Below are 11,360 nucleotides of genomic sequence, written 5' to 3'. Positions count from 1 at the left end.
TAGTTTTTAAGATCAGTCTTAAAGATATTTCAGAACATACTAGAATATGATCTAATTACTCTTTCAGTTGTTTACAGGAAAATAAAACCATAGAATTATTCGTTACCTGGGTTGAAGATCCTAATAGCTAGGTGTAAATTTGGATAAGGTACAGTAATTTGAAATAAGTAGTGCATGAAGTTTTAATGTCTGGTTTCTCTATAAAGCATAAATAGATTTTAAATACTGTATATCTGTGACCCAGAAGGTCAAATTATAGCATATATTGACAGTAGCTGTCTATGGCAGAGAGGCAATACTTGGTCTGCTATGAAGAACAATAAAGAAAAAACAAACTTTTTTTTTTTCTTGAGAAAAAGGAGTATTAAATAGAAATAATATCAGGGAAAATAAAAGCCTGGTCCCAAAATAAAAGGGCCATTAATTGAAGAGAACAATTTTACTCTTTCTTGATAATGAACAGCATTATCCCTATTATTAGGAATAATGTAATACCACCTCATTCTTACTATGCATTACAAGCATTATGTATATATGAACACATATATAAAAATACAGACACTGCATGGTGACTAAGCAATTTTGGAATAAATCCATAGGCTAAGTCACAGCATGCATAAATTGTTTATACCTTAACTGCTCATTTCTACCTGAACAAATTGTCATTAAGCATACTGCTAATTTTCAAATGATGTAATAAAAAATCTGGTGGCAGTACTGTATTATTTTGCTGAATTACATTTGAGAAAAAAGAAGCTACCTGCTTCATCTATTTTAATATAGTAGATTCTGGATCTTCTTATAAGAACATATGTATAGAAACTTAAAAGATCATAAATTTCTCATGAGGAGACATTATTTGATCTGTGTCATTGGCATGTATTTGCAAAACATTTTAACACTGCAAAACATTAGAAATTTGAAGACTGGGCATGGGAAAAGGTTTATACTCTACTACAATGATGCTGGTGTACTTCTACACAAGGCCTCTTAGTGACGTCAATCAATTGGAGGTAGGAGTTTATCAATGAATTGCTTGACATCCATCATTTCCTGTTTGGAATAAAGTAATTTAATAGGTAGGTAGTTACATAAGTCAGAAATTAAATTCCCACTAAAATGCCACTAATCAAATCTATGGTGTGCATAGTTAAGGTGAAATCACAGTTCTACTACAATTAAATAAGAGATAAAAGAGAAATGAGACTCCAACAGAAATTTCAGAACATTTCCTATCATGATTTTTGTACACTGAAATTACAGCTCCCATCCAGTATCTAGTTCTGCATCTTCCTATACTGGAACAAAATAAAGACACTGGCGGGGCGCGGGCAGGGAAGTTTAGAAGCGATGGTACCTATACTGAAAAGTCTCAGTAAGTGTACAATTACTGACAACTAAGTATGAGTGACAAAGCTGAGCTTCTACCATTCTTTAAATTGAATTACACGCTAAATCCATAGCATTAACTATTTTGTGTCTTTCATAAGGAATTACACACAACTAACCATCTGATAGAGGGCATGTACCTAAGATGTTCCTGGGAAGATATGAACATTAATATACCAAATATTTATCACAGAAGAAACTTTTTCCTCTTAGCCTCTTGAACTTGGTTCAGTTTTTTCACCTCCTTCAAACTCACTTCTGCCTATTAGCTCTTATATTTCAAGGCCTTACTTAGCCTCACAGTGCCAAGTATTAGCAATGCAGCTAACCTTCGGCCTTGTAATTTAGTCACTCGGAAAAGAGCCCCAGTATGAAAGTGTTCTATTTCACAATACTCAGAAGTCCCAAAGAGTTTCCTGTGAGCCTACTTCTTCTCATTTTCTGCTCCTCCTCATTCAGTCCAGAGTCGTTGTACACTCATCTAGGGAGCTTTTATGAAACTCCAGGGTATTTGTGATGCAAAGCCCATGAGGAAAACAGCTGCTTTAGAGACCTTCAGTCCCTGTTGCACAAATTAAGGGTTCCAGGACTTCCCCTGCCCTCCCTTTTCTGGATTCAACACTGTAATACTCTATGTCAGTAGGGGAACACCCTACGTTCCCAGGCACCCTTGTCTTTCTGGATAAATCATATTACCACTTCTTTCTCCGTCCCTAAAGTAAATGATTTAACCAGGCTGAGTGGTTGTAAAACTGTCAGTGTGACTGTCTCACTAGGAATCAATTTTTATTTTAGGTCTTTTCAAGCCTCCAAACCTACCCAGGTCTCCGGCCTCTTTCATTCTATTGAGTGACTGCACCTCCTACTTGACTGAAAAGATAAGCACATCTAATATGAGCTCCCAAGCACTCTCTTCTCTCTCTCCATCTCCTGTTTATATTCATCCATCCTTCCTCCCTTTTTTTGGGGGGGGGGGGGTCTCACTCTGTCACTCAGCCTGGAGTGCAGGGTGCCAACATGGTTCACTGCAGCGTCAACCTCCTGAGATCACATGATTCTCTCGCCTCAGCCTCCAGAGTAGTTGGGACTACAGGTGCCCACCACCTCACCCAGCCCGTCCTCTTCTATCTTTTAAGGCAAGCACTATACATCTTAGGACTTAATTCTATTCTATGATCCCTCTGAGAATGCCTCTATCAATTATCATTTTACTGCATCTTCTTCCTCCCTACCTCCACTCATACGTCTTTCTCTGATCCCACTGAAGAACAGATTTCCTACTCTTCTCCCTCTTTACCATAACTTTTTTAAAAGGTCTATATATGTTGCCTCTGCTTCCTCATTTCCCTATCCACTTCACACAATCCTTTGCATTTTGGCTTTATCTACCCAAACATCCAAGGTCACAGGTGGCTTAATATTGGATACTTTCTTCCTAATCTATTTCTCCTTAATCCTTCTCTGGAACACATTACACATCTCCTTCCCACTCTGAAATTCTCTCCTCCCATACTCTCAACACCCAACTCCTTTTCTCATTAGGCTAAACTTTAACGTGTCTCCTGAAGTTCTGTCCCTGAGCTTTTTTCCTTGTGATGCTTTCTCAAGATAATTATTCACCGATCAATTATATTAGTAATTATTTCAAATCTCCATTTCCAGGCTTGAACTTCAGACAAGTATTTCCAACATCCTATTTTGATATTGTGGGGGCACATCGATCTCAATACATTAAACTCAGTATTATCTCCTTCCTTTACTCTAAAACTGTTTCTTGCACCTACTTTTTATGATGGCATCAGAGCTAGAAATCTCAGGCCCTTTTGATACTTTCTTGGTTACTACACCCCAAAGAATGAATCTCTAAATCTTACTGGATCACCTGTCTCTAGAATGTATATCAGATCACATCTCACTTCAACCAAAAACACTGATGGCTTCCTGTTGCCTAGAGAGTAAGTCCCTTCTCAGTACAAAGAGTCTCTGTTCCCTATGTCTTCTGTCCTATGACACCCAGCTTTTCCTAAGACTCCAGTCAGACTGAGTGGCTTGCTTTTCCTGTCCTATAGTTCTTTCTCTGCACATTTGCTATTCAAATTCCATTTTTCAAAATCTAGCTGTTTCATCATGGTCTCAGTGCCTCCTAAGATAAAATTAATCTCTTCTCAGTTTTTCAGGGCACCTTTTGTTATTTTCCAAGGCCACTTTTTAAAGCTTCTAATACAATGTATATCACATTCTGCTATCCATACAGTTACTTACACAGGCGTCTTTCTATTAAATTTTAATTTACCTTAAATTTTAACAAAAGGGAATGTTTATTATTCATCTTTGAATTACGTACAATGTTGTGTATAATAGCCAATTAATAGATACTTGTTGAATTAAGTTGAATACACTCTCATCTAATGACCTGCTAACTTACGACTCAATATGAATTAACTCATTTAAATCCCCAAGCATTCAAATGTTACTTTCCTTGAAAATATCACATGAAAAAAGTTGCAAATAAGGCATTGACCACTGCTTCCAGACACCTACCTGTTGACACGAACTGTGCATCATACCTTCATAGGTTTTAAAGGTCACATTGGCTGGATTCACCAATGTTTTAGTTTTCAACCGTAAGAGAACCAAACATCAGGGGAACTAAAGGGTCACAATCCCCGTGGCACTGGAGAATAGAAATATCTCTATTAGCACCACCAACAGGACCCTGCAAAAAGCAAAAGAAGAAATAGTATTATTTTTGTAAAAGTATAGGACACTATGCCAGGCATTTAAAATTGTACACAAATATGCATATGTGTAACATATTAGAAGTTATATTTGGCCAAAAAAATAAAATTCCTTCCATACATATACTCACAACATCCCTTTATTTGACTTCCATAGGCTGTAATGATTACCTTGCTTCATATTATGGTATCTTTCCAATGAATGAGTTCCTTGAAGCAGATTATATATATGCTTTTTTGTTTTGTTCAGTTTTTTTTGAGACGGAGTCTTGCTCTGTTGCCCAAGCTGGAGTGCAGTGGCGTGATCTCAGCTCACTGCAACCTCCGCCTCTCAGGTTCAAGCAATTCTCCTGCCTCAGCCTCCCGAGTAGCTGGGATTACAGGCACATGCCACCACACCCAGCTAATCTGTTTGTATTTTTTAGTAGAGACAGGGTTTCACTGTGTTACCCAGGATGGTCTCGCTCTCCTGACCTTGTGATCCACCCGCCTCAGCCTCCCAAAGTGTTGGGATTATAGGCATGAGCCACGGCGCCTGGCCAAGCAGATTATATTTTAATTTATCTTTATATTTTCAGCTTTTTTTTTTTTGTTGGTTGTTTTAGTACTTTGAGTTGCTGTTTTATTCAGCTATCTATTTTTTTTTTTTTTTAAAGACAGGTCTTGCTCTGTCACCCAGGCTGGAGTGAAGCAGCACAATCGTGGCTCACTGCAATCTCCACCTCCTGGGTTCAGGTGATTCCCCTGCCTCAGCCTCCCGAGTAGCTGGGATTACAGGGGTGCACCACCACGCCCAGCTAATTTTTGTATTTTTAGTAGCTATTGGGGTTTTACTATGTTAGCCAGGCTGGTCTCGAACTCCTGACCTGAGGCGATCCGCCTGCCTCAGCCTCCCAAAGTGCTGGGATTACAGGCGTGAGAAACCACACCTGGCCTAAAAATAAGTATTATTTCTATGTGTTAAAAAGAGTCCTCATTTTCATAAATATCCTAAAATGTATCAAATCCTTTTAAGATTTGTGACAATAAGGTATCTTTCTAATTCCATTCTATGTACTCCACAATAAAGACAGTATAGCATACAGAGATAAGGCTTAGTAAAGCATCACAAAAGTCTAAGAAAATTCTTTTTAAAAAAAGGATGAGTGCTGAGGACTCAGTGATGGTGTTGTGTCAGTGTAATGTCACTGACTGCAGCAAATACATGGCCGTGGAGGTGGGGATGCTGATGGTGGGAAGGCTGTGCATGTGTGGGGACAGGAGGTAGACAGTAACTGTATTTTCTGCTCAGTTTTGCTGTGAATTTAAAACTTCTCCAGAAAATAAAGTTCATTAATTAAAAAAAAAAAAAGATGACTTTATCTCCAACATTATCTGCTAGCTACCTTTAGCTCAGTAATCTCATGTTGAGTGCATCAACCAAGTTACCTGTGGAAAGGAAGCCCGAAGTGGAAGCCAGCAACTGAGTGCAGTGACACCTGCTAGTTTCTGCTGCGTGGTAAGGGCAGTATATAAAGATAAAGCTCCTCCCTGAAAAGACAAGCAGGGAAAGTCAATGGAACACACACGCTTGCCCACAGCAATTTAGGGAATTTCTTGTTACCAATGATATCCATAAAAAAATTAAACTCAGTGGCTGATGTCAAATCAAATCAGGCAAATAGCGGAAATACAAACACACCCCACCGTGTCCTAAAGGACTCGGTTCTCTACACCAGAGAACATACAGACTTTCTTTCCGACGAGACATAGTTTGTACTATGGGAAACTGCTGCACTTACAACATGCCTTAGGAATATTCTGAATTTATATTTTCTCCTTTGCAGAGTTTAAAGCATAAAATCCAATCTTGTCTTAAATCGATATTACTTACTTTTTTCTTTTCTTTTTTTTTTTTTGAGATGGAGTTTCAAACACTTTTGTTGCCCAGGTGGGAGAGCAATGGCGCGATCTTGGCTCACCACAACCTCCGCCTCCCACGTTCAAGTGATTCTCCTGCCTCAGCCTCCCGAATAGCTGGAATTACAGGCATGCACCACCACGCCCGGCTACTTTTGTATTTTTAGTAGAGACAGGGTTTCTCCATGTTGGTCAGGCTGGTCTCAAACTCCCAACCTTGGGTGATCCGCCTGCCTTGGCCTCCCAAAGTGTTGGGATTACAGGTGTGAGCCACCGCGCCTGGCCCTTAAATTGGTATTACTTTCTAAATGAGAATTTAAGATAATAAGAACTATTTAGCAGACACCTTCAGAGTATCTGCCTACTCAGCTCACAACACCCTGCATTCTGGAAGCTGCACTCCTGCCACCATCCAGGAGCCCCATCACTTTGACCATGCCCATGGGTTACTGCAACACATGAGTACACGAAAGCCTTTCACATCCCAGGCAGTGATGTTCTTTCTCCTGGCACTGTGGAAATGGGATTCGGTGACCACCAGTCACTCTCTGTGTGGCTACATCCATAACATGTAAATTCAAGAGCTGGAAAAGCTATAGGCTGCAAAAGCCAAGATGGCCAACTGTTTATGGAAAGGTAAACGAAGCAGACAAGCAAAGAAACAAGAGATGAGAGATGGTGAGCAAGGCGCGACTGCTTTTCAATTCCTAGCTACTTCCTGAGGCCCTGCCTCATTTTCCTCCTTAGTTTCCTTGATAAGATGCCATAGACTCATCATAGCTTACTCCTTGCTTGAGGTATTGAGCTGTTTTCTATATACTGTAATGAATGAATATCAAATATACAGACTCCCACATGAACTTGTTATTCTGGATCATTATTATTATTTTTTTTGAGACAGAGTCTCAGCTCTGTTGCCTAGGCTGAAGTACAGTGGTGCAATCTCGGCTCACTGCAACCTCTGTCTCCTGGGTTCAAGTGATTTTCCTGCCTCAGCCTCCAGAGTAGCTGGGATTACGGGTGTGCCCCACCATGCTCAGCTAATTTTTGTATTTTTAGTAGAGACGGGTTTCACCATGTTGGCTGGGCTGGTCTCAAACTCCTGACTGCAAATGATCCGCCCACCTTGGCCTCCCAAAGTGCTGGAATTACAGGCGTGAGCCACCGCGCCTGGCCTGGATCATTAATTTTTGTCCCTGTGTTTATGTCACAATGTGTATTACAATATACATTATCTGTGAATTTCAACAAACACCAAATCAATAACACCTTTTCACTATATTGTATCAACAAATCTTTCTATTGATTCTATCTTCTAAATAATTTCAGAATTCTGACATTTCCCTAATTAAGGTAATCCGAACACTAAGTTGCTAACTTGGAAGATTTACAGATGAGAAGTTAGAGCATCTGGGGACTGGTTCCATGGCAAACAGCTTACAAGCCGCAAGGTCTGTATAAGGAAGCTGTGTCTGTGGAGGGAATACAGAAAGCAAGGGAAAAAGTACAGAGACGAAGATGCCAAAAATAAACACCACATATTTATACCTAAAACCTGTAATATGTGAAGGTAAAGGGAAGAAATTCTCTTGTCTTCCACTTTACTGTTCCTATCAGTAGTCTCCTCCTAGAGAGGGGACTCATGCCTTGTGTTTTCAGAGTTCTAATTAAATAAAGGATACACTGTGTTAACTTAGAAATTTAATTACTTGTGTATTATAGTTATTTTAAGAAGAAATTAATTAGTTCTAGTACATTCAAACTTAAACATTAAAGGTAAGTGTATCAGTCAAGATTCTATAACATCAAAAAAGACTACTCCATAGAAAGGATTAATGCAGCACAGACTTCTAGGTAAGTATACTGATGGTACTGACATTCCACTCAAATTTTATCTTACCTGAGAAAACCCTCCCAAAATAATTCTGTTAGAAGGAATGCCATTCTTCACTTCTTGATCAATCAAAGCTTTTACTAAAAACAACATGAAAGTTAGTCAGCAATACTTTCAGAGTTAAGCCCACTGATAAAATTTAAATTAGGAAAATTAATAATAGAAAAGCACAATTATTTTAAGGCAAAATGGTGAAAATTCAAAGCACTTCATTAAAATACAAAATTAGAATGTATTTTCATATGCCAACAGAGAACAACGTGAAAAGGAAATTTTTAAAAAATCCAATTTAAAATAGTCACACATAAAATTAAATAGGTATTAACCAAAGAAGTGAAAGGTCTCTATAATGAAAACTATAAAACACTGATGAAAGAGGACACCAAAAAATGGAAAACAGATTCCATGTTCATGGATAAGAAGAACCAGTAACAATATTGATTGTCATTGTTCATGAATTCTTCTAATCCATGAACATGGAATATTTTTCCCATACTACCCAAAGCAATCTACAGATTCAATGCAATCTCTATGAAAACACCAATGACAATCTTCACAGAAATATAAAAACAATCCTAAACATTTATTTAATTTAATTAATTTATTTATTTTGAGACGAAGTCACACCCTGTCACCCAGGCTGGAGTGCAGTGGCGCGATCTCAGCTCACTGCAAGCTGCACCTCCTGGGTTTATGCCATTCTCCTGCCTCAGCCTCCTGAGTAGCTGGGAAGCTGGGACTACAAGCGCCTGCCACCACGCCTGGCTAAATTTTGTATTTTTAGTAGAGACAGGGTTTCACCATGTTAGCCAAGATTGTCTCGATCTCCTGACCTCATGATCCACCCACCTCGGCCTCCCAAAGTGCTGGGATTATAGGCGTGAGCCACCGTGCCTGGCCCCCTAAAATTTATATGGAATCACGAAAGACTCAGAGTAGCCAAAGCTATCCTAAGCAAAAAGAATAGAACTAGAGGAATCACATTACTTTACTTCAAATTATACTACAGAGCTATAATAACCAAAACTGCATGGCACTGGCATAAGAACAGACACATAGACCAATGGAACAGAATAGAGAACTCAGAAACAAATCCACACACCTAGAGTGAATTCATTTTCAACAAAGGTGTCAAGAACATACACTGGGGAAAAGACAGTCTCTTCAATAAAAATGGTGCTGGGAAAACTGGATATCCAACCGGAGAAGAATAAAATTAGACCCTATCTCTTGCTGTATACAAAAATCAAATCACAATAAACACTTAAATCTAAGACCTCAAACTATGAAACTGCTACGAGAAAAAACTGAAAAAATCTCCAGGACATTGGTCTGGGCAAAAATTTCTTGAGAAATACCCCACAAGCACATCAACCAAAGCAAAAATGGACAAATGGGATCACATCAAGTTAAAAAGCTTCTGCACAGCAAAGGATACAATCAACAAAGCAAAGAGACAACCCACAGAATGGGAGAAAATATCTGCAAACTAGCCGTCTGACAAGGGATTAATAACCCAGAATATATAAGGAGCTTTAACAACTCTATAGGAAAAAATCTAATCATCTGATCAAAAAATGGGTCAGACCGGGCACAGTGGCTCATGCCAATAATCCCAGCCCTTTGGGAGGCCGAGGAGGGCAGGTCATGAGGTCAAGAGATTGAGACCACCCTGACCAACATGGTAAAACCCCATCTCTACTAAAAATAAAAAAATTAGCTGGGCGTGGTGGCACGTGCCTGTTGTAGCCCCAGCTACTTGGGAGGCTGAGGCAGGAGAATCACTTGAACTCGGGAGGCAGAGGTTGAAATAAGCCAAGATTTCGCCACTGCACCCCAGCCCGGCAACAGAGCAAGACTCCGTCTCAAAAAAACAAAACAAAACAAACAACAACAAAATGGGCCAGAGATCTGAATAGACATTTCTGAAAAGATGACATAAAAATGGCAAACAGGCATATGAAAAGGTGCCCAATATCACTGGTAGCCAGCAAAATGCAAATCAAAACTACATTTAAGTATCATCTCACCCTAGTTACAATGATTAACTAGGTCAAAAGACAGTTAATAACAAATGCTGGTAAGGATGTGGAGAAAAGGGAACCCTCATACACTGTTGGTGGGAATGTAAATTAGTACAACTACTACAGAGAACAGTTTGGAGGTTCCTCAAAAACTAAAAATTGAGCTACCATATGATCCAGCAATCCCACTGGATATATACTCAAAATAAAGTATCTTTTTTTAAATCTATATTTGGGTATATATCTTTTGGGATATATACCCAAAAGACAGGAAATCAGTATATTGAAGAGGTATCTGCACTCCCACTATTTGTTGTAGCACTGTTCCCAATAGCCAAGATTTGGAAGTAATCTATGTGTCCATCAACAGATGACTGGATGAAGAAAATGTGGTACATATACACAATGAAGTAGTATTCGGCCATAAAAAAATAATGAGATTCAGTCATTTGCAACAGCACAGATGGAACTGGATATCATTAAGTGAAATAAGCCAGACACAGAAAAGACAAACATTGCATGTTCTCACTTTTTTGTGGGATCTAAAACTAACTGAACTCACAGACACTGAGAGTAGTAGAAGCATGGTTATCAGAGGCTGGAAGGGTAGTGGGGGGCTGGAGGTGAGGTACAGACAGTTAATGGGTACAAAAAAAATAGAGTAAGACCTACTATTTGACAGCACAATAGGGTGACTATAGTCAATAGTAACTTAGTGTACATTTTAAAATAACTTACAAGAGTGATTGGATTCTTTGTAACTCAAAGGATGAATGCTTGAGGGGATGGACACCCCATTCTCCATGATGTGCTTATTGCACATTGCATCCCTGTATCAAAACATCTCACGTACCCATAAATATGTACACCTACTATGTACCCACAAAAATTGAAAATAAAAAAATAAAATTCCCATTAAATATTTTAACAACAGTTCTTTCTCTCAAGAGATGGATTCTTAAAAAATTAATAGTTAATTCTGCTCATATATATTCCATGTTTCTCTCTTCAATGAACCATAGGCATTTGTACCTAAAAGTTGTCATTTTAAAATTGTACGTAGTTAAGTGTTTAAAACCATTCATTCTATTGTTTTAAAAAAATCACAGAATTGGGCAGGCACACAGTGGCTCACGCCTGTAATCCCAGCACTTTGGAAGGCTGAGGCGGGCAGATCAACTTGCGGCCAGGAGTTTGAGACCAGCCTGGCCAACATGGTCTCTACTAAACATCGTCTCTACTAAAAATACAAAATTAGCTGGGTGTGGTGGCACACCTGTAGTCTAGCTACTTGGGAGACTGAGGCAGGAGAATCACTTGAACCTGGGAGGTGGAGGTTGCACTGAGCTGAGATTGTGCCACTGCACTCTAGCCTGAGCAAGAGAGCAAGACTCCATCTAAAAAAAAAAAAAACTG

At 39.1% G+C, this 11,360-nt stretch overlaps 1 protein-coding gene across 1 annotated transcript in view; it reads right to left on the bottom strand.

The window, feature by feature from the left end:
- Window positions 1-350: 350 nt before the first annotated feature.
- Window positions 351-11,360, bottom strand: part of LOC108540882 (lysophospholipase 1) — a 47,181-nt gene continuing 36,171 nt past the window's right edge. The window contains 5 exon segments of the mRNA XM_017890142.1: window positions 351-1,053; window positions 3,931-4,003; window positions 4,005-4,105; window positions 5,556-5,657; window positions 7,927-8,000. Coding sequence (XP_017745631.1) covers window positions 1,000-1,053; window positions 3,931-4,003; window positions 4,005-4,105; window positions 5,556-5,657; window positions 7,927-8,000 — 404 coding nt within the window. The 3' untranslated portion in view covers window positions 351-999.

The sequence above is a fragment of the Rhinopithecus bieti genome, unplaced genomic scaffold (genome assembly GCF_001698545.2).
Source record: "Rhinopithecus bieti isolate Rb0 unplaced genomic scaffold, ASM169854v2 scaffold_20069, whole genome shotgun sequence".
NCBI classification, from domain to species: domain Eukaryota; kingdom Metazoa; phylum Chordata; class Mammalia; order Primates; family Cercopithecidae; genus Rhinopithecus; species Rhinopithecus bieti.
This window is presented reverse-complemented; position numbering and strand designations above follow the sequence as displayed.